At 42.3% G+C, this 24,709-nt stretch overlaps 1 protein-coding gene across 1 annotated transcript; it reads right to left on the bottom strand.

Moving 5' to 3' along the window:
* Positions 1 to 685: 685 nt before the first annotated feature.
* Positions 686 to 7,220, bottom strand: GDF5 (growth differentiation factor 5). The gene is made up of 2 exons (XM_040331213.1): positions 6,156 to 7,220; positions 686 to 2,492 (listed from the first exon to the last, which is right to left on the bottom strand). Exons 1-2 carry the CDS (start codon positions 6,784 to 6,786, stop codon positions 1,633 to 1,635), a joined length of 1,491 nt encoding a protein of 496 aa, XP_040187147.1. The 5' UTR covers positions 6,787 to 7,220; the 3' UTR covers positions 686 to 1,632.
* Between the last annotated feature and the right edge of the window lie 17,489 nt (positions 7,221 to 24,709).

Below are 24,709 nucleotides of genomic sequence, written 5' to 3'. Positions count from 1 at the left end.
AGTGGGTGACTATCTAAACTTAGCAGAATTACCCACCAGGTAAGCAGGGGATTTAAAAAAACAGGGGGGTGGAGGGTAAAAATCCTCTTTAAGCAGCAAAAAAAGTAAAAGAAACTGGATTATGATACAACTGGCCCTTATCTACAAAAAAAGATATGTGGTTGTCAATCTATTAATGATGGCTTCAATAAAAAAAATGGTTCAAAATTAAAGGATGCTGGAAGAAAATGGTTTATGTGATGCCATCCATAATCTGCACGTCTTAGAAGACCTTTACTGTATTATTAACTCTTGTTAAATAAGGTTTTAGAAAATGATTGCAATTATAATTATAATGACAGGCATGTAACTCTTCAAGCCTATCCCTCTAAAACTCTTAACTATAAATCTGTATTTTTACAGTTTTACATTGCTCAGTCTGCAAGGGTGGGTGATACACAATGCATACATCAAAAACCTCTGGCTGAGTCTCAAGATCCATCTCTGTATTTTGTTACAATGTTGTTGGTGCCTGCTGGGAAAGGAGGACCAAGAGTCAGGGGTTTTGTCAGACTGGCCTTCTGAGCAAATAGCCATCCTAACAAAGACTCATCTTCTGTTTTCCTTCTCCCAGCAGACATCTGCTCATGTTAGCAGGCTATAGATATGTGCAGGACATTAGATTACAGTTAAGAATTTTCATGTATTCCAACCCCATGTGGTTATTCTTTATTTTAACTAAACATATGTATAATTTCACTTGAAAATAAGTATGTTATAATAACAGTCATGGTATTTATTAATGCTTAGTTTTACACATTTTGAATTTAATTTATTTTTCCTTTTAATGACTATTTAAGGTGGTTAAACGCAAGGTATATGTTCGTGTTAAGGTAGGAAATTTTACTATTCATCAAAAGTAATGCACTTTGATAATAAGAGGAAGCCTTGATTTTTACTACATATGTTTTATAGAAGATTTTTCTATCTAGTAATGACAATGATCTGACTGGCTATAGAAGATTCTAGCTTCAACAAGTATGCAGTCATTATTTAAAATTTGTTTACTAAGTATTTGGTAATTAAAAAGTTGCAATACCAAAGAACACCTTTAGAAATTAATTATTTTTTTACAATCATATAATTTGAAAATAGTCAATAAAACTTAACATCATCATCAATACTTCACTTTATACATACTGAATGGCCTGAATAAGGTGCCACAAAATGTCTGTCTTCTAGAATACAGTAATATATAGTATACCACAGCCACCAATATAGGTTAAAACGTGTTTCTTAATATAAGCATTCAAGGATAACAGTTCACTTTAAAAGTATTTTTGCATACTATTGACGCTTTTGAGAAAAAAATGAACAAAAACATTGCCGTTGATTACGCTTTCAGCATGATCACCTCTAAATATATTTTCTTCTTCTGATTTAGAAAAAATTTGGTTAATTCTCAAGTCTTACTTTTGTACATGTTGTAGAGTTCACCCAGAAATGTAATCCATGTCATATAGATTTATAGTCCATGAATTAAAAAATATTGCATTCTGTACAGTGGTAATATTTAAAAGTGCATTTTAACTTTGCACCCAATGTTATGTTCTTGCTTATGTCTTTTAGGTCAATATGCCTTAGCAGCTGTTGCTACCTGCAGCCACAAGATTCAACAACCATGTCTTCATACTGCTTGTAGACCACATTATTGGCAGAGTCTATATACAGAATACTGATTGGGCTCAGCCTTGTTGGAACACAGCAGGTAGGGGGAGTAGATTCTGGATCCATCGAATTCATTAGTGTTTGAATTACTGCATGATTTGTAGGTTCTAGATGAGATCTCAATGGAAATTCACAAAGTCCTTCACAATGAAAAGCCTCATACTCCAAAGGTGCGATAATCCAGTCATCCCACCCCATGTCCTTGAAGTTGACATGAAGGGGCTTCTTGCTACATCTTGCTTTTGAATTTTTATTTGGCCTCTTTCTGGCTAAAAAAGGGGCCCTTCTTTTCCTTCTTTGGTTGAATAAATACTCATAGACAGTTTTATCATCCTGGCCAGACCTGGCTTTAATTTCATTGAAGAACAAGTCCCGTTTCTTTGTCCTACCAAAGACAAGAAATATTGCTTTCTCATTGGTTGGACGACCAGTTCTGTTAAAACCCACAGTCTTTAAGTCAACAGGCTTGCCCTTTTCCAACACCTCTAGTTCAAAACACAGCTGAGCAGAGTTTTTGAAGTTTTTGAAAAGTTTCCAAATGTCAAAAACTTCCCACTTTGATGTATCACTATTACTAAGTGCCCGAGAGTCCAAAAGAGTAGCTGGCCTCTTATTTGCTGGGCAAATGTACAATTTTATCTGGGAAAACTTTCCAGAAAGCTGGAATTTGGCATCTGTGGATTTCTTTCTTAGAATACGCAGTTCTGCACCCAGCAAACCATCTTTTTCGAGCGCATTGATGTCAAAAATATATTTTTGTCTTCTTGTCACCGCCAGACGCTCATCTTGGAAGAAAAAACAGTTAACAGTAATTATTGGTAGAAAATTCTGAATACTATAAAAATACAATATTGAAAAGGTGTTAAATTTAAAGTAGTACGTTAATACAACATTATGACCAAGTTACATACTGTTTATAAAAATTAAAATGCATCCTTTTACAAAAAATTATCTATGCCTTATTTTATTGAATGATTCATAAATTACTTCAATTAGTTCAAATAAATGTCTGCTTTCCAATAATTGCAGAAGAGTATATCCTATCAGATTTCATTGACTTATGCCCCATACACACGATCGGAATTTCCGATGAAAAGGTCTATCGGACTTCTTTCATCGGAAATTCCGATTGTGTGTATGCGACATAAGTCATACTTGGAACTTATCTTGATACTGTTTATTAAAATACTATTATTTCACCTAGTCTAGGCTTCAAGGGGTTGATTTTTTAAAGCACATAGGATGTTCAAATTGCAAGAGTATTTGCCCCAAAACATGGTGAATAAGATGCAGCTATGCTGAGTTCCATCATCCAATCATGTGCAAGCAAAAAATGCATTAATTTTTTTACATTTCATTAAACATGATTGGGTCTTCTTTGAAAATCTAAGCATCACCACATTCACTAAGCACTGGGGCAAATTCCCTTGCAAAGTTCAACTTCCCTTGTAATGTGGACAGCCTAGTTGCTTTTAGTAAATAGTCCAAAGTCATTGGAAAAATAACAATACACTTATGGTTTTTAATTCATCTCAGTGACTTGACTGGATATACACACGTACAATGGGTGCCCTCAGGTTTAAGGATGTTCAAAGACATGAAGGAATGTGACATCAGCCAGAAAACAAAAAGGATATGATAGCTAAAATGCCTAGCACTGAATGGTACAACTGGGAGTCATTAAGGCAGCACAAAGACGTGTGCAATTCAAAAGACTAAACCACCCAAAGTAAGGAAAGCTTATTCCTCTTCTTCCTAATATGAATTCTTATAAGTAAATAAACTGTAGAAAATATCAGTATTGTCTCTTGAGACAAGCTGTGACCAAACTTGCAACTACAGTAGATAGTCAAACAGGTTTTCAATGCACTGCAATGGGGTGTTGTTTTTGACACCCCCATAAATACCTTCATTCAACTGTCATGAAGTCGACGAAGACTTTGTGGAATTGCATGCTTGGAACCAATCTGTCTTTTTATTATTATTTTTATTAAGTTCTGAGATTAAGCTATTTAGCAAATACAAACACATGAAACACATGCAAGCATGAAAAAAGGTTTACCGGGTTTTTCATTATGGAGACAAAGAACAATTCAATTCTCCAGCCTTTGATGGGATGCTAAAACAGACATAGTGGGTGCCCCATAAACTGGACAGAAATTCAGTGCATCAAATAATGTTTCCCACTGTCCCAACTTTTTCTTAACTGGTAAGTCCCTTAAACACTACAAAAACATGTAGGCAAATGTTATTGCTTTAATATTTTGCTTAAAGTCTAATAATGATTTCCATCAACAGCCAGCTGTGTCACATGGTCTAAAAAGTGAAATTCTGATCTTAATGCGTCGGCCCCATGGTATTAAGTACACTCATTAGCGCATGGACAATTTGCCTTTATGGTCATCAGGTTCTGTTATTGGAACATCAATCTACTCTACACTCGAGGCACGGATCTTACGGAATCTGTTTGCTTGTTTTCACTGCTATGATTAAGGGCTTATATAATGGGGAAATTCACATGATTTACTGCCCTGCAGGATCCAAAGTTCTGGGTGCTTTATTAGCTACAGGTGTTTATAATATACAATATACAATGCTTTGCCTAAAGTACCTCTGCTAGGCCTTTCAGCATACATGGCACAATAGCTTAGTACTTAAAAGGGCACCAAGGCCTAAACTACATTGGAGATTTTTAGTGGCTTGATTGATCTTGCTGACAAATGTTTTATTTGTGTCACATTGAAATCTATGTGTTGCAAATAAGGCAACTGACAACAAGATATAAATCTAAAATTACTAAGCAATTAAAAACTTCCTGTAGCATTTATAACTAATCATTATGGTTTAAAACTAATGTATTACCCTAGTCAAAAACCCATATATATATATATATTTATATATATGTATATATATATATATATATATATATATATATATATATATATATATATATATATATATATATATATATATATATATATAATTCCCTGCACATACATGGAGATATAATAACTAATCTGATGTTTAAATAACTTTATTGCTTTATGTTAGCTAACATTGAATGGCTTAAAGGGAGTCTGTATCAAAGGAAACACCTGTGTATTTAGACTCTGATGGAAGAGGTTGTTCTTGATTCATAAGCTGCACACTAGTTCAAGGGTAATGGCCCAGTGTGAAGAAGTTTAGTTGTACTATGCTAGACTTAGTATGTGACACAAAAGCTAGTGAGTGGCTGTTTCCATCAGAGTCTAATCACAACAGGTGTTTTTCTTTGTGACCTATTGCTATTAAAAGTGACAGTCTGTGTAGTCTACTTTGAGACCCAGACAGGAAATTAGTTGTGTCTAATAAAATATTGACTCTTCAAATATTAAAATACAGAATGAATTCACGGTCTGTTAAAATACCCCAAAGCACTACTTACTGCAAACAAGTCATATTAAAACCCTCATACATTAAACCAACATGTACTTTAGTTGCATTCCATAATCTGTTCATGAGAAGCAAAAGCCATAATGTAGGTTGCAATTCAGGAACTTCTCTTCAGTCTCATAGAACAATGTTTTGTCTGTTTTCTGAAATGATTTTTTGCTGCTAGGTCTGTTACATCAGAAGTGCAGACAAATTGTTTATTTTCAGAGGATTTCTGTCAAACTATACGGTCACATACGGTTCCTGGCTGAATAACCCTGCAGCTCTTATTAGAAACAAATAAAATCAACCTAGTTTGACACTAGAAATTTTAAAAGTAATCTTTGTCATAGAGATAATGAAGGTTTCCTTGCTTACAAAAACAATGAATACTTCTTTCAAATTCTGCATAATATAACTGATGATCTTTGTATTCCCACTTTGACAACAAAAACTTCTGCTTTGCAGGGGATGGATAGATAGATAGATAGATAGATAGATAGATAGATAGATAGATAGATAGATAGATAGATAGATAGATAGATAGATAGATAGATAGATAGATAGATAGATAGATAGATAGATATGCCAACAAAAGCACACAAACAAAAATGCTTTAAAATTTACATAATGAAAGAGGTTAGAAAAGGTTATCACATAGAATTTAAGTGATTATTAATATTGGGAAAAAAAGAAATATGAATGTATTAAGCAAAACAAAAAAAGTATGATTTTTTTAAAGATTTATCAATTATTCATCTGCAGTATTCTAAACAATTCTCTTTTTGTATGTTGCAAAGAAAGGAACTGGCCAACCAACCTAACTAAAAGCATTTCATAAGTACATTTGTTTGATTATACTAAACTGTTTAATAAAAAGTAAAATTTCAGTTTAGATTGGTTGCCACAAAAAAAAACACCTCTACTCTTTTTCATGAACTTTGGTTTTGTCAAGAATGATATGGTTTGCAACAAATATACTGTCTTTGGCAAAAAAAAAAAATGTAAAAGCCTGAATTGGAGCTGATTTGTCTTACCTTGACCTTTGTCTATAAAACTGGTGATAGTGTTAGCTAACCCTGCCTCAAGTTTCAGGCTTCCATTCACACCTTTCCTTTCAGCATCAGATAGAGCTCGGTACAGTGATAACATATACTCATGAGGAGTTATAAGGGGGTGTTTAAAAGTGTCTTTTTGTTCTTTCTCTGTAATTGGGTTTGTAGGTTTTTTAGGTTTGAATCCAGCAGAATCTGCATGGACATTGACAATTTTGGTAGAGGCCTTTCCACCAATTAGCAATGGCCTTGTATTCACTATTTTCTCCCCAACCTGCTTATTCTCAGTGTTGCCATTCTTTGTTTCAGGAGTGGGTCTTTTCAAAGTTTCCTTCTTTGCCTCATCATTTTTAGTTAGGAGAACCCTGGTTTGGGCAACTGTACTCTTGCTTCTAGCTTTTGCAGCACCTACTGCGTGGCCAACATTTCCTGACCTAGTTGTGTTGGCCTTCAATAAAGGAGTCTTCTCTTTCCCTCCTGCAATTGGAATCTCTAGTTTAGGTCCTGGGTGAGTGTGTCCTTGTTCAGAAAGGCCCAACAACAAAGGGACAAGACTCAGGTAGTCCCAAGTCAGATACCAAAGTAGTAAATGGATAAATCTCAGTATTTTCATCTTCTGATTTTCCTTTGAACATCACCGAAGAAAGAAAAAGCAAAAGGTCCACCAAATTGGCATACGGCAACATGAAACAAATAAAAAACCAATGCTAGCAGGAACAACTTTCTTAGTTTCCTCTTTAAATCTGTTTGCTTAATGTCGTTCTCCAGTCCCATAGTGGAAACTAACATGAATTCAGCTGTAATCTATGTTCTCCGCCGAGCAGCTGTGAAGAACGTGCTCCTGAAAGGTGAAGTTTACCTCCTGCTTTTCTGCTTGAAAACTGTCTGAATACTTGAAGGAGTCTTGTTTAAATCTGAGAGTTTTTTTTCCAAGGAGGAAGAATGGCGTAATGCTGCCTCTGTGTAAAACCCTTTTTTAAAGATTTGAATCCTTTCCAGTGAAAATATTTCACACACAGAGTCTTGCAGGTGCTCTGAAATCTTTTACAAACCTGAACTCAGGAATTGCAACCGGAATTCCAACCAAAACCAATTTAATTACTCTCTGATGTCATCCTGTCTAAACTAATTTAAGTGCGATATATTTCTTGAAGAAAAAAAAAAAATCTTTAACCTTTCCATTAACATGAGTCAAACTATGTGAAACCATTTCTGTAGGACCAAAACGTCAAATTATGTCATTTAAAGAGGCAAAGGGTCTGCATTAACCTTACATGAACCTAGGGGGAATTACAACATAAACATTACTAATCTTTTTTTGTGTTAATTAGAACATGTATAATACCACTACACTTAACAACTACTTAGTCTCTTAGATACATAGATAACAAGCAGTTATATTATTACAATTAATTAGTTTTCTTATTTTTTCTTATAACATTTTTTGGCCCGAGAGTTTAAACTATTAAAATAAAAAAAAAGTTAAATTAAATTACATGTTAATGTGGTAATGCCATAGCACTTTCAAAATACTTTATAAAATGTTCTATAAAATTAAGTTACGCAGCACTGAATAAATGAGAATTTAAGAGGAAAAAATGTCTCTGCTTCATATAAAATACAGCCATGCTTTTCCAGATGTTTTTCTTCCCAGAGGTTTTACTCCAGTGTGACATTATGCAGCAGTGTCCCCTGCAGTCTGTGTGTAAAATATAAATTCTTATTATACATTACCTGCTGGGGAAACAGCAGGGAATAGTTGTATCTATCTATCTATCTATCTATCTATCTATCTATCTATCTATCTATCTATCTATCTATCTATCTATCTATCTATCTATCAGATGATGACGATGATGATGATGGGGACAAGGACCTCTTCCTGACAACACTGGGTGGTGGCTGTGGGGGTCTTCGGGTGGGGGGCTTATCGGAATCTTGAAGCCCCCTTTAACAAGAGGGCCCCCGACCCCTTTATGTGAATGAGTAGGGGTACTCATTCACCCAAAAAAGTATTAAAAAGTAAATAAAAACATTGGACAAGTTTTTGACAAGTCCTTCATTTAAAAAAAGACATACAAAACTAATGTCCCCCATTTTTATTTTATTTTTAAAAAATTTCAAATAAAGGACTTGTCAAGAACCTGTCTAGTGTTTTTTTTTATATTTTGACACTTTTTTTGGTGAATTTACCCCTACTCATTCACGTAGGAAGCTATGACTAAGCACTAACTAATAGTGTGAAACGCGTCAGCTGCACCCCCCAATTTTCTGCTGTGATGTGTGGTGTTTAAAAAGTTTTTCCAATAAAAGGCAACCGAGAGTTTTTTTCAGAGTGCGGCTGTCCAAACATTCTTTTCTACTTTCATTCACGTAGGAAGGGTGGGGCTGGGACCTAGGGGGCTTCCAGATTCCGATAAGCCCCCTGCCCGCAGACCCCCACAACCATCACCCAGGGTTGTCTGGAAGAGGCCCTTGTCCCCATCAACATGGAGACATGGTGCGTTGGGGTGAGGGGTCCCCCTATTGAGGGCATGTGGCCTGGTATGGTTTAATAGGGTGGCACTCGCTCATTTAGTATAGATTTTGGGGGGACCCCATGCCGTTTTTTTCTCAGTTCTGGTGTGGCCACTCCCTTTTTTTCTTTTCTTTTATATTGTCGGCAACAGCGAGTCAATTTAAGGTGGTTGTAAACCCACTCTGACATCTTGCACCTACAAGTAAGCCTAGATTAAGGCTTATCTGTAGGTGCAAGAAATATCTCCTTAACCTACACGGTTAAGGAGATATTTGCAGAAAAAACTACATCGATGTCTACACCGTAGACAATGGCGCAGGCGCACTGAGCGTGCCGGTTTTCTGAATGGAATAATGCTGGGACCACGCGAATGCGCAGGGATCTGCCGATAAGTGTGCCAGGTAAGTGCCACATAATGAGCTAATATGCTATGCATACTAGCTCATTATGCCTTTCTCTTGCAGGTTTTTTTTTTCAGGGAAAAAAACAAAAAATTGTACCATACTTACCGTAATTTTCTTTTCCTGGTGCCTATCCATGGCAGCATACCTGTGACAAGCTCCTCCCTCAGGACTAGTGAATATCATAAAAGCGCAGTCCCCACATTCTTGGTAATATAGAATATCGAGGGTGGGTTTGTATGCTGTCATGGATAGGCACCAGGAAAATAAAATTACGGTAAGTATGGTACAATTTTTTGTTTTCCTGATGCCTCCATGGCAGCATACCTGTGACAAATAAGTAGCCGAGACGGGTGGGATAATGCTTATTGTGAAGGATATGTCAGTGTAAATCTCCCTGCTTGGTTAAATTGTGGGTTAGAGGTAAAATGGATTCATGTGTTACAAGCTATTGACATGTTAATGACCCGTCTGCAGCTAGTTTCTTATTTCAAAGGGATGTTAAACCTGTTTACTGTGATTAGAGGTGACTCATGTTATGTATTCTGATTGCTTCATTATGCGGTGCCAGGCTGCCCAGCTAATGTGTTCTGTACACCTTGTAATTAACTTCCCTGATGTCATTATTTAAAGAAAATGTGTCTCAGGTCGGCTCCGAACTGTCTGGCTATATTCTGTATGAGAACTCCAGAGTGGGTGAAAAGGGGGTGGAGCTCCCATTGTTCCTTGATTAAGGATTTAGCTTGTAAAACTGTATTTATAACCAGCAGCAAGCTGCCAATAAATCAGTCTTGGTTCCAGCATCCAGTCTTGACTCATGTGTGGGGGATCCTGTGATGTTCTTGTATGGAGGAGGGAATGCTTGACGGGGATATCATACCGATACCGTCACACTTATAATGAAGTTTTATTCCAAGAAGATACTATCTAGAGGAAGAAGCAAAGGCCGACTTTATCGCCTGTCTGCCAAACTCCACCGATGAGAGAGCTCCTGGATCCACCCTGTAGTGTTTCAGGAAGGTATGTTGTGAAGACCAGGTCGCTGCCCTACAGATGGTCTCCATTGACATGTTGGCTCTAGCCGCCCAGGAGGTCGAAACTGATCTGGTGGAATGTGCCCTGATGGTTGAAGGAGGTTCCAGACCTCTTGCCCTGTACACCTTTTGGATGAATTTTACGATCCATGAGGCGATCGTTCTTGGTGAAGCCTCCTTACCCCTGTGTTTACCCCAGGGGATTATGAGTAGCCTGGTTGAGCTTCTGAATGATTCTGTGGCCTGTAGGTAGCATCTCAGGGTGGAGGCGATATCTAGCTTGAGAAGAGAGCCTGAATCCTGCTCTGTAAATGTTGGACGTGTCCAAGGTTCTGACATACTTGCTAAGGAAGCGACTTTGGGGATAAACCCTGACACTGTTCTAAGTTCGACTCTATCGGGATAGAATATGACATGATCATGATCTGCTCCCAGAGCTTGGAGCTCTGAAACTCTCCTGCCGGAGGATATGGCTATTAGAAAGGTCAGTTTCAGGGTTAGATTCCACAGGGATGTTGGAAGGAGCAAAAGGATGGTTTGCGAGCGAATCTAGGATGAGGGAGAGGTCCCAGGTGGGAAAGATTCTCTTAGCTGGTGGACGGATCTTTTTAACAGCCTTGAACAATTGTATAATTAGAGGGTCCTCGGCCCACTGTTTACTGGTTGTTGCCGAAATTGCCGCTACTTGCACCTTTAGTGTACTTAGTCTGCTTGCAGAAAATCGAGAAGTTCGGAGGGTAGTGGCAACTCCGGATCGAAGCCTCTGCCTACTGCGAATGATCTGAATTTGTTCCACACTCTACTGTAAATACTATTCGTTGATGGCTTCCTTGCCCTGAGTAAGGTTGCGATAACTTCGGTGTAGCAGCCTAACGATTGGAACCTCTGCCTCTCAGCTGCCAGATGTGAAGGTTTAGCCTGTGGGGATCTGGATGGGTGTACATCCCTTTGATAGGAGAAAGGGTATCACTGGGATCTTGATGGGTGGCTGGAGACTCAGGTGTAATGCCATGGGAAACCATGGGCGTTTCAGCCAGTACAGAAGGACTGCTATTACTATTGTGGTTTCCATCATCAGCCTCGTTAGAAATTTCAGAATGAGTGGCCAAGGTGGAAAGGCATAAGCTAGCCCATCTGGCCAGGGGGCTGAGAGGGCATCTATATCCTCTATATCGTCTATATCCTCTGCCTGTGGGTGAGGGAACCTCAAGATAAACCTTGGAAGTTTGGTATTGGTTGCTGTCGCAAATAAGTCAAGCTCAGGGAGACCCCACTGATCTATGATCCAGTCGAAGATCTTTTGGTTCAATGACCATTCGTTGGGATCCATAAACCTGCTCGATAGACGATCTGCCTTTGAATTCAGATGGCCGGGAAGATAGATCGCCCTCAGGTCTTACAGATTTTTATTCGGACCATAGAATAATGGGCTCCACTTCCCTCAGAAGGGTGCTGCTGTGTGTCCCTCCTTGTCGGTGTATATAAGACACTGCCGCCCTGTTATCCATTTGAAGGAGAACTGGTTTCCCTGAGATTTCGAATTCTAGGGCTAGTAACGCAAGATAAGCTGCTCGAATCTCCAGGATGTTTGATACCAGGCCGGTTGTGTGGAAAGACCATCTCCCCTGCATCAAGATTGGGCTGCAATGTGCCCCCCAGCCTGCTGCGCTGGCGCCGGTAGTAATTGTGATCCAGTTGACAGGTCCTAGAGGGCGATATCTCAGGAGCGTGTGTCTCGTCGTCCACCAATGTATGCCCCTGATCATTAGTCTTGTGAGGCGTATGAATTGTGACAGATGCCGTCTGTTCCAAAGCTTGAGAAATTCCAGTTGGAAGTATCGCAGGTGCCAATGTGCCCAGGGGACCATAGGAATACACAATGACATCAGCCCTATCAGGCTCAGGCAGTTTGAAGCTGTCATGCAGGATCTCGCACTCGCCCTTTTCATTTGCCGAATAATGGATGCCGCCTTCTGAGGCGGGAGAGACACTGTTCCGTTTGCCGTATTGAATAATGGCCCAGATAGATCATTTATTGAGTAGTAACAAGCTGACTTTTCTCCTGGTTCACCTTCTAGCCAAACTCCGTCAGTGTCGACAGTAGGATACTCCTGTGTTCTAGCAGCTGAACCAGGCTTCTCGCGAGTAAGAGAACGCCGTCTAGGTAATGATATACCCTGAGACCTAGCTCTCTCAGGGGGGCTATGATAGCGATCAGTGTCTTTGTGAAGACTCTGAGTGATCGGCAGAGGTCAAACGATAGGCTCTGAAACTGAAGATGTGTCTGCCCCACCGCAAATCTGAGATATTTTTGAAAAGGTGGGAGTATAGGGATGTGCAAGTAGGCATCTTGGAGATCTACCGACAGCATCCAATCTCCTGGCTGGATTGCACAAATTATTGTAGCGATTCCATTTTGAATTTTTCCAGGTATATATAGCGGTTTATTTTTTTTAAGACAATCATGGGTCTCCAACCTCTGTTTTTTTTGGGAACCAGAAATAGGGTGGAAAAAAAACCCAATTTTTTTTCGGATGGAAGGAACTGGTATCACTGCTCGTTGTTCCTGCAGGGAGAGAAGGAACTGATGTAAGGCTTCTGCCTTCTGAGGGGACCCTGATATTCTTGTTTGGGTAAAGAAGTCCTTGAGGGATCTGTCCAGAAATGTCCAAAAGTGCCCATATTTGATTGTGGAGACCACCCAAGTGTCCTTGCACTTTTGTTCCCAGATGTTCGCGAAGCACTTGAGCCTGGCGCCCACTGGGATCTTCTGGGTTAACCTGACTTCAAAACGGTTTTGTAGTGTCCTGTGGGATGGGTAAGGGTCTCTGACTACGGGTCTTGAGGAACGTAGACTGAGTGCTTCTCCAGTTTTGTCTGAAGCCCTTTCCTTGCCTGGACTGCCTGTAGTCCTTATTCTTGAAGTGTTTAAACCTGGGTACGAATGCTCTGTTACGCCTGGGCCGCCTGTCTTGAGGTAATAGGCCTGATTTCCCATCCATGATGCGGGAAATGGCTTTGTCAAGTTTATCCCCAAACAGGGCTTTGCAGTCAAATGGTATTTTACACCTCGCAAATTCCATATCTGGGTATCAAATTGACGCCCGACATCAACGACCTTTTCAAGGCAAACTACCCCCTATGATCCTTCGATGTAAAGGGGATATTGTGCGTTGGGCCAAGTGTGGGTTGTCTTGCCTGGGCAGAGTGAACGCGGTTAAAATGACCCTTCTCCCACGTCTTCTGTATCTTTTCCGCGCTATCCCAATCCCGGTGAAGAAGCAGTTCCTCAGCAAATTCCAATCGGAGATTGTCCGATTCGTCTGGGGGAAAAAGGGGTATAGATGTCCCCTGGGCATACTCTATCGGTTACGAACGGAGGGTGGTCTTGGGCTTCCTAACCAGTGGGGGTACTATCAAGCGGCCCAACTGTCACAAATATCTGCGGTATTCTCGAAGGGACCTAAACCTGACTGGCTAGCCATGGAGCGTCAAGCCATCCCATTACACACCATTGATTTCATTTTAGGGGGCGATCCCAGACGCAGACCGGCCATTCTATCTCCCACACTGTCCCATTCTGTAGCCCTCTGCTCAAGACTCTATTCCCTTCACTCCCTGATTTCCCCCCTGAAACCCCTAAGGCATTTGTTTCATAACCCTGACTTCCCACCAGGGTTGGATATCAGGGCATTTCGGTGGTGGACGGATAAAGGCTTATACAGGATAGGACACTATCTCTCCCCAGCGGGATCGCTTTCCCTTTTGCACTGCAGGAAAAAATTGGACATGCCCGACAGCGAGCTCTTTCGGTTTTCACAAATCTCCCACTATCTCCATTCTATTAGGACGGATAAGTCGGTTCCCCCCTCTATAACTCCCTAAACACTGGTGTGCAAACACAATGGATCAGAGGGGTGGAATCTCCTTGATATATGTAGCTCTGATGTCTAAGCCGGATAAGCCATCCTATGCGCGGGCCTGGGAGGAGGACATGAACACTTCTTGGAGCACTGAGATATGGTATCGCGCCTCAACAAGGGCGTATAAAGGTATTCTGAATATATGTCTCATAGAGGCGAGTCTGAAACTTCTGGTTCGGTGGTATTACGTTCCTTCCAGGCTGGCAAGAATGTTTCCGGGGACCTCTCCACAATGTTTTAGGGGATGTGAACTGGGGGGTTCCATGTTCCACACGTGGTGGTCCTGTCCCCGCATTAGATCCTTCTGGAAGAGGGTTTTTCGTACCATCGGATCCTTGCTGGGGACAATGATATCACCTCAGCCTAATGTCGCACTGCTGAACCAGTGTATCCCTGGCCTATCTAAACAATCCCAGAACTTATCCTTTTTCATACTGTTTTTTCATACTGTTGGGGGCCAAAATGACCATAGCTAAGTCGTGGAAGAAGCCTTCAGTTTCCTTCCTGGCATTTAAGGCCTTGTACACACGACCGGATCTATCCGCTGGGATTTATCCGCAGATCAGTTCCAGCGGATAGATCCGGCCGTGTGTACGTCCGAGCAGACATTTATCGGCGGAAAAAAATCCAGCCGACGGATTTCAAGCGGATAAAAATTTCTTAGCAGTCTGTACAGACTCACCGGATCAATACGTTCGCTCCCCTCCCTCGCATGCGTCGTAATGATTCGACGCATGCGTGGAAGTCTTTACCTTCCAGCGTCGCGCACGTCGCCGCGTCATCGTCACGGCGACGGCGCGACACGTCACCGCGGATGGATTCCGAGCGGATTTCGATCTGATGGTGAGTACAGCCATCAGATCCAAATCCGCCAGAGGATTTATCCACTGGAAATGGTCCTCTGGTGTGTACAGGGCCTAAGAGGAAGGTCTCCTGGATAATGTCACAGGAGCAAATCGTGGCAAAATGTGCGGACCAATCGGAAAAATTCAGGTCTACATGGGAGCCTTGGGCTAGATACTGCAACGTGTCTCTACTACCGGGGATCCAGCCTGGGGGCGGGATCACTCCACTCCACTCTTAATGGCATATCTCTGTCCCTCTTCTTCTTTTCTCCATCCCACGTGTCTCTCTCTCTCTCTCTTTCTCCTTTTGCACCTCTCTTGGTGCTCGGTTCAGTTGTCATGTTTATTTAGTTATACTGTATTGAGACATGCTCTTCTATTTGCTGCCTGCTCTGTTGCAGGCAGACTCCCTGCGCCACGTAGACTGTGCGCTACTGTGCATTGCGGTGCGGGGTTCCGGGGCCTGGGCTCCCGGGACGCAGTGTGAACCCTTTAGGGGCGTCCGGGGTGCCGAGTGTCACAGTATTCTATAAGCCTGAGTACCTATCTGGCGGTCACGAGGCTGATTCTACAACTACTAATGCAATAGATTGGTTGATATAGATTGCTTTGTTAGCATGTCCATTGGGAGTATGACTCCATTACTCTGTTATTGCCTTGGCTCTGTACTTTTATGTGCCATTGTCTTCTGTCATTTTGTCATGATAAAAATCATTAAATATAAAAAATATATATATATATATATCTTCCTTATATCTATCTATCTTTTTTTTTTTTTATCTATTTAATATTGTATATATATATACTTTTTATATATATATATATAGATATATATATATATTTTTTTTACCTTTGATAGAGAAGAGTCTCCTTGGAGCTCTCTGAGGACTAGGATCCCTGGGCAGCGTCAGGTGCTGAACTGAGGCTGCCAGGGACATAAATAGGGAGCAGAGGCAAAGGTAACGCCTCTGTCCCAGGTGTAATAAAGTTACTGGCAAAAGGGCATGTATTTGGCCTTTCCCAAGATGGCCGCCACGGCTACTGCGCATGTGCGAACCGGCATCTTCGGGACCCGACGGCTACAGATGCCAGCGCATGCGCAGAACGTGGCTGAAGACCCCAAGGGGCAGAGAAAAGTGACCGAGTGAGCGCGCGCCGCTCCTAAGGAGGAAATCAAGCTACCCAGGGGACAGGATGCAATGGGCAGGGAAGAAAAGGACAGGGGATGAATGATACCTGTGGGGGAAGAAAAAAAAAGAAAAGAGGACAAATAAGAAGGAAAAAAGAAGGGACACAATAGCTGCTTGCTCTGGTGACACCCGAGCCAATGCCTAAAAGAAATACACATGCAGGAAAAAGGCTCTTACTTAAGAGACAAAACTGCTCACCCCAAAAGATCCTACAGAAGGGACTCCCCACCTTATAAGCGCGTTTAGCTGCCCAAGAGAAGGGACTGCGTCCGGGAGAGGCTTGAACCCAGACGGAAGCTGCCGGATGCAGAAGGTAAGGACGTTTGTTCCCAGAATTCACTGTGATGAGGTATGAGAAAAAAAGGAGAATGTGGGGACTGCGCTAACCTTCCTCTTTAAATGTGATTCAGCTAATTTTTTTTTCTATAGAATTTTTTTTCTGCAGCATGTTCTGTACATGCTACAGATGTGCCACTTTACAGGCAGATTAAGGGGACTCCCCAGGCACTATATTTAAAGGAATTTTGAAATTTTATAGTTTCACTTTTAGCATAATTAAAACCACTACTCCTTTAACCACTTCAATATCCGGCTATTGTCATATGACGTCCGCAGATGGGATCTCCCATCCTGGGGGGACGTCATATGACGTCCTCGTCATCTCGCAGCGCGGCGATCGGGGATCCGGCGTGTCCCTCGGGACACAGCCGTTCCCCGATGATGGGAATTACCAGGTGGCGGGGGTCCAGTGACAGCGTGACTGGCTGTATCCAAATACAGCCGGTCACTATGCAGAGCAGCGTGCACGCCACTTGAGCACGCCCTTCGGACAAAGCCGAGCCCGATCAGAGTAAAGAGCCAATGAAATGGCTCTTTACCACGTGACAGGCTGTGTCCAATCACAGCCTGTTCACAAATGTAAACAAACAGCAGTGTAACTGTTGTTGCTGGGCTCTCCTCCTCACACACCGTTCCAGTGTGAGGAGAGAGCAATCTAAATCTAGTGAGTGAAAATTGTACAATTACTGTGCCCAGATTGCCCCCCCCCCAATAAAGAGTACCCCTGCCATCAGTACCCATCAGAGTACCCCTGCCATCAGTACCCATCAGAGTACCCCTGCCATCAGTACCCGCCATCAGAGTACCCGCCATCAGAGTACCTGCCATCAGAGTACCCGCCATCAGAACCACTTCAGAGTACCTGCCATCAGAGTACCCGCCATCAGAGTACCTGCCATCAGAGTACCCGCCATCAGAACCACTTCAGAGTACCTGCCATCAGAGTACCTGCCATCAGAGTACCCGCCATCAGTACCACTTCAGAGTATCCGCCATCAGTACCACTTCCGAGTACCTGCCATCAGTACCACCTCAGAGTACCTGCTATTAGTACCACTTCAGAGTACCTGTCATAGTACCTGTCATCAGTACCTGTCTGAGCTCATCAGAGTACCTGTCCATCCATCCCATCAGAGTACCTGTAATCCCATCAGAGTACCCGCCATCAGAGTACCTGCCTTCAGTACCTGTCAGAGTACCTGTCATAGTACCTGTCCATCCATCCCGTCAGAGTACCTGTAATGCCATCAGTACCTGTCCATCCACCCCATCAGAGTACCTGTAATTCCATCAGAGTACCTGTCCCGTGAGCCCATCAGAGTACCTATCTTCAGCCAATTACTTCCAAGGTGCAGCTCATTAGTCCCTGACGTGCAGCCCATCAGTGTCACCCGTCATACAGCCATGTCCAGAAAGGTATACACGGCAGAAGAGGCATACCAAATACTGAGACTGACCGATGAGAGCAAAAGGGAGCTCTCACCGCCCAGTTACAGTTCTGATTCCGATTCAGAATATGAGCCCCCCGAAGGCAGCACATCAGGATCCGAATTAGAGGAGGAAGCAGTCTGTCCAAAAAGACAATGGTCTGAACACCAGGCAGCTATCAGCAGTGCCAACGGCGCTAGACCCCAGGAGGAGAGGCCCAGTACAAGCGCTGCTAGACCCCAGGAGGAAAGTCCCAGAATTTGCACGCCAAAGAATTAGGGCCCAAACCCAGCTACCAGATGCCTTGGCAAACCCATTGTGGCTGTCTTGTAGCACAAGGTCAGCCATGATCCCCCTTTCACAGCACAGCCAGGTGTACAGGTCCACACGGAGGGTTTTTCAGATTTTTTTTTTTTTTTTCCTGACAAATTAGTTCAAGGCATCGTGGACCGAACCAACCTTTTTGCCCAACAATTTAGTCAAAACAACCCCAGCTCAAGCTATGCCCGCCCTTTTGAATGGAGACCCCTAACAGTTATGGAGCTTAAATTGTTTTTAGGCCTAACATTCAATATGGGGCTTACAAAAAAAAAAAAAAAAATTGCATAAATATTGGTCGACCAAACCCATCCACCATATGCCAATTTTTTCATCAGCCATGCCCAGGTCCCGATACGAAATTATAATGCGGTTCCTGCATTTTAGTGACAACTCACAGTGCCCCCCCCAAATCACCCAACCTTTGACAAACTATATAAAATTTGCCCCCTAATTAATTTTTTTTCCAAGAAGTTTGCTGAACTTTATGTCCCTGACAAAAACATTTCTGTGGACGAATCCCTGGTGCATTTCACAGGCCGGCTGGGAATCAAGCAATATATCCCCAGTAATCGGGCGAGGTATGGCTTGAAGCTCAACAAGCTCTGTGAAAGCGCCACCAGTTATGTGCACTCATTCCACGTGTACAAAGGCAAAGATTCCCAGCTCCAGCCCCCTGAGTGTCCATCGTACATGGGAATAAGTGGAATTTTTTTTGGGATTTGGCATTCCCACAACTCCAAAAGGAGTATCATATTTACATGGACAACTACTACACCAACCTGCTTCTCCGCCACCTCTACCTAAAAAAAAACTGTCCCTGTGGTACAACCAGAAAAAAACAAAAGGACTTCCCACAGCGTCTTGTCACCACAACCATTCAAAGGGGGGAATCGGCAAGCTTGAGGAATGAGGAAGTGTTGGCTGTGAAGTGAAGGGATAGAAAAGATGTATACATCATGTCCACCATCCATGATGACACCTCGGTGGAACTTCGCAGAAGACGCAGAACCGTTCGCAAGCCTTCCTGCATAAATGAATACAATAAATACATGGGGGGGGGGGGGGGGGGTTTAAATGACCAAATGTTGCAGCCCTATCTTTCAACCCGAAAATCCCTATTCTGGTATAAAAAAGTCACAATTTACTTTTTTCATTTGGCCCTTTTAAATTCTTTCATCATCTATCAAAAATCAACGGAGAGACCCACTACCTTCATAAAGTTTATCGAAGAAATTGTCACTGCCCTGATATATCAGCAAGTATCCCCACCAGAAAGCATTAGCTCCGATTGTGTCAGCAGACTACATGAGCGCCATTTTCTGGAGCCCATTCCACCATCACGATCCAGAAGACGACGCCCAAAAAAATGTCGGGTGTGCACCAAAAGAGGAATTAGGAAAGACACCGGCTTCCATTGTCCCGACTGTCCCTCCCAACCTGGCCTTTGCATCAGAGAATGCTATAAGCTATCTCTCGAAAACTATTAGCCTATATTTTGAATACTGCCATTTCCCCGTTTTCAATTTTTGTCCTGAATATTTCCCTGCCTCAACCAACCATATCATTGTCTTCCATGTGAACTGACCCTGGCCTGTTTCTCGACTATGCCTCTGCCTATCGTCTGCATTGTTTATCTGCCGTGTTTCTGCCTTTCACGTGAACTGACCCTGGACTGTATCGACTATGTCTCTGGCCGCGTACAAACGCCGGACCGTTTTCACCGTACATGTCTGCCCGGGGATTTCTGTATGGTGGCTGTACTCACCATCATACAGAAATCCGCGCGTAAACAATACACGGGGCGGCCCTGCCAGTTCAATGCTTCCACGCATGTGTCGAAGTCATTCGACGCATGCGAGGGATGGCGGGCGCTCGGACATGTACGGTAGGTCTGTACAGACGACCGAACATGTCCGAGGGGACAGGATTCCAGCGGGCTGTTTTAAAACAAGTCCGGAAATATTTGCCCGCTGGGAAAAGGCCCGGCGGGCAAATGTATGCTGGAATCCTGTCCGCTCGGGCCTACACACGACCGAACATGTCTGCTGAAACTGGTCCGCGGACCAGTTTCAGCAGACATGTTCGGTCGTGTGTACGGGGCCTCTGCCTAACGTCTATTTCTGCCTTTTACCTGCACTAACCTCGGCCTGTTGACCATGTTTTTGCCTGCCCCTTGGACTAATCTTTCACCCTGCTACACACTGGTCTCACATATGTGAGGGGCTCCAGAATAGTGTTCTGAGTTCAGAAAACCAGTTTTTGGTTTTCTGTGTTCTCAGAACAGGGTCTGGTTGTCCGGAGGCTTCAAAGCGATTTGGGTGGGAGAAGCCTCTACCCCTGTCCCCATTCTTTCCTGACCAATGCCCTAAGCTTGATGGTCCTGCCTGCTCCCTGGAAAAATACTCTGGCTGTGCTGACCATACCTCTGCCTGCTGCGTGTACTATGGACAGTATTCCTGCCTGCTGCATGGACGATCCTTTGATCCTTTGGCTTCTGCTGACCACATCCCTGCCTGCTATCTGGACCAATGCTTTGGCTGTGCTAACATCTCTACCTATACTGACTATTCCTGGCCGCTGCCTGTTTTGCTGTCGCTGTCTACGTTCCTGCCTGCTGCCTGGACCAATGCGCTCCTCTGTGGACCAGTGCACTACTAAAACCGCAGGTAATTATTTCTTTACCCTTTCCTCACCAGAATGTATTTTGGTTTGTAATTGGTATGTACAGTACATGCTATGTATTAGAAATATGAAGGGCCTTCAACAATGTGATAGGTTGGCAGGAATTTATGTATGTAATTTATGCTCCTAGAACACCTGACAGTGCTTCTTGGATGTTGGGCCTCTGTATGTGTCCAGGCTGTGTAAAAGTCTCACACATTTGGTATCGCCATACTCAGGAGGAGTAGCAGCATATATTTTTGCTATGTGTTGGAAATATCTTAGAAATGGACAACTTTTTGCCTCATAGATTATACGTTGGGGTGTTAGCTTTCCAAAATGGGGTAATTTTGTGGGCATTTCCATTGTCCTGGTGCTCCAGGGTCTTCAAAACTGTAATAGGTGGTTGAGAAATGAGATGTGTAATTTTTGCTTGTAGAACGCCTGACAGTGCTACTTCAATGTTGGGCCTCTGTGGTCAGGCGGTGTAAAAGTCTCACACATTTGGTATCGCCATACTCAGGAGGAGTAGCAGAATGTATTTTGGGGTGTCATTTTTTGCTATGTAGATGCTATGTGTTGGAAATATCTTAGAAATGGACAACTTTGTGTAAAAAAAAATGCGTTTTCATTTTTTTCCCACAGTTTCCAAAAACTTCTCTAAAAAAATGAACCGTTCAAAAGACTAAGTTTGCCTTATAGATTATACGTTGGGGTGTTAGCTTTCCAAAATAAGGTCATTTTGTGGGCGTTTCCATTGTCTTGGCTTGTTAGGGTCTCAGGAAATTAGATTTTCAGTACATCAGGTATGATCAGATGTGAGCATTTTTCAATGATTTGCACCATAGCTTGTAGACTCTATAACTTTCACAGAGACCAAATAATATCCACTTTTTTTTTTTTAACTAAAGATATGTAGCAGTATAAATGTTGGCCCAAATTTATGAAGAAAAATTACTTATTTGCTAAATTTTACAATAATAACAAAAAAAGTGTTTTTTTTTCAAAAATTTCTCTATTTTTTCACTTATATTGCAAAAAATAAAAAACCCAGCGGTGATTAAATACCACCAAAAGAAAGCTCTGTTTGTGAGAAAAAAATGATACAAATTTGGTTTTGGTACAGTGTAGCATGACCGAGTAATTGTCATTCAAAGTGTAAGAGCGCTGAAAGCTAAAAATTGGTCTGGGAAGGAAGGGTGTATAAAAGCCCTGTATTGAAGTGGTTAAAAACATCTTGATACCCAGGCCTCCATACACTTTTTATGACCAATAATTAGCATATAAGCCTTCAAAATGGGGACTTTTGACTGTTCATGTTCAGGAGTTCTGGCACAAACTGAACCGGTGGCTGTTTGGCCCATCTTTACCAATCAGTTGTAACATTATGACCACTGGCAGGTTAAGTGAATATTTTGATTATCTGTTACAATGGCATCTGGAAGTTGGTGGGATGTATTATGCAGCCAGAAGTAGTCCATGAAGCTGATGTACTGCAAGCAGAAAAAGATGGGCATCACATTTTTTTGTGTTCACAGCCAAAAGCTCCTACAATGGACACAGCATCAGAACTGGACCACGGAGAAATGGAAGAAGATGGCTTGGTCTGATGAATCACATTTTCTAAATAGGTAAGGGGTGGGGCTCCCTTGTGATGTTACTGACCCAGCATGCACTGGTAGGTGAAGTCACAAGGGGTGGGAGCTTTTTGGGGGGGTTTCCACAGTGCCATGGTCATCATGATCAACAATGGATCTACATTGGGGGACATCGTTTTTTTATTTTTACATTTTTTAATTAAAGGACTTGTCAAAAACCTATCTAGTGCTTTTATTTATTTTTGACACTTTTTTGGTGAATGAGTACAATGTACCCTTACTCATTCACATATGGGGCGAGATCAGGGGGGCCCCTGCCTGCAGACCTCCATAACCACCTGCTGGGTAACTGTAAGTAACCGTGTACTGAGTACTGGCGGAGAAACTGTTTATTTCTGTAAGTAATGGAGTACTGTGAGTTACTGAGTACCATGAGTAATAGTGTACTAATAAATTTGAGTCAGGAAGTAATTTTAACAGTTAATTGGGCAGAATACAATTCCTAATCCTCTAGGAGTATCTCCATTAATTTAGTGGGTACAATGTCCAAAGGGTATGGTAATGCAATTGAGGGCGAATGCTGCTGCACAAAATGTGAGCATGTTGTTTCCTTGGAAGCCCAGGTCCTGAATCTAGGCAAGCAGCTGTAAAATCTACAAAGCATCTTCAACCTGAAATCGAGCTTGGAACATACCTGACAGGTACTGGCAGGGGCCATCACAATGGTGGGTGGAGAAACAGGGGTACAGGCACCAGGTAGAGAAATTGGGTGACATTTAGGCAGGGTAGAGGGAAAAGCATCAAGTAGGCCAGTCCTGGGCTGAAACATCACAATAAGTATGTCCTGTTGCATGATGTTGAAGAAACCAGTCAAGAAGCGGCATTGCTGGAGCAGGGAAAAAACGTGTTCAGTGAAGGCAGAGGTAAGTCTGAGGCCCTGTACACACGATCAAAAATGTCTGCTGAAACTGGTCCGTGGACCAGTTTCAGCGGACATGTTCGATGGTGTGTACGAGGCCTGAGGGTAAGGAAAGACAGATCCTGGTGGTAGGGGATTCAACTATTAGAGGGCAACCTCTCACAAAAACCCTAATGCCGCGTACACACGGTCGTTTTTTGTGATGAAAAAAAACAACATTTTTAAAAACGTCATTTAAAGTGACCGTGTGTGGGGAAAACGTTGTTTTATGTCTTCTGAAAAACAAAAAAAAAATCGAACATGCTTCAATTTTTTATGTCGTTTTTCAAAACGTTGTTTTTTGTGTCATAAAAAATGATCGTGTGTGGGCTAAAACGACGTTTAAAACAATGTTTTTAAACATGTGCATGCTCAGAAGCAAGTTATGACGCGAGCTTGAATGGAACAGAGTGCCTCCGTACGTGCTGAACATAACCGCGCTTTGCTAGAGCATTTTGGAAAAACAATGGTGTGTAGGCAACTTAGTTTTTTAAAATTAAGTTTGAAAAACTTCGTTTTTTTTTTCATGAGAAAAAAAAGTTTTTTTACAAGACAAAAAACAACCGTGTGTACGCGGCATTAGTGCTGAACTGTATGTTGTTTACTGGGCACTCGGGTTTAGCACATTTGCAGATCAAGTGGACAGATTATTGGGGGGGGGGGGGGCTGGGGAGGACCCAGCTGTCATGGTACAGGTGGGTACCAATGACAAAGTTAGAGGAAGATATAGAGTCCTAAAAAATTATTTTAGGAGCTAAATTGAGGAGTTGGACCTCCAAGGTAGTATTCTCAAAAATAATACCAGTACCTACAGCCAAACCAGAGATGCAGCGGGAGATTAGGGAAATAACAAGTGGATGAGGAGCTGGTGTAGAAAGGAGGGGTTCGGGTTCCTTGAGAACTGGGCCGACTTCTCTGTTGGTTACCAACTTGTTAGCAGGGGAGAGGGTGCAGCTTGACTGGGAGAGAAGATAGCCGAAAAGTTAGAAGGACTTTTAAAATAGGTGTTGGGGGGGAGGGGTCCAGATGTAGAGCTAGCCAGCACGAAGCAAGGTTCAGCAGCTAATATTGGGGGCATTAGCAGTAGGGTGACTAGAATACCAAAACCCAAAGGTAAACAAGTTGGTAAATCCAAATTGCAGCCTCATAACAACTAACAAGGAAATCATATGCCACAGGACAAAATTACGAGGCTTGTATACGAATACTAGAAGTCTGGCTAATACAAGAAAGAGAGTCACCGCTCTAGGTGGGTCTACTATATGGTCACACGTTTAAAACAGGATTCCAAGGGTGCTGGCAGTGCACTGGGCAAGCATG

This window comes from Rana temporaria, chromosome 12 (genome assembly GCF_905171775.1).
Source record: "Rana temporaria chromosome 12, aRanTem1.1, whole genome shotgun sequence".
NCBI lineage: Eukaryota > Metazoa > Chordata > Amphibia > Anura > Ranidae > Rana > Rana temporaria.
Note: the sequence above shows the minus strand (reverse complement) of the source record. Positions and strands in the feature narration are given on the sequence as shown.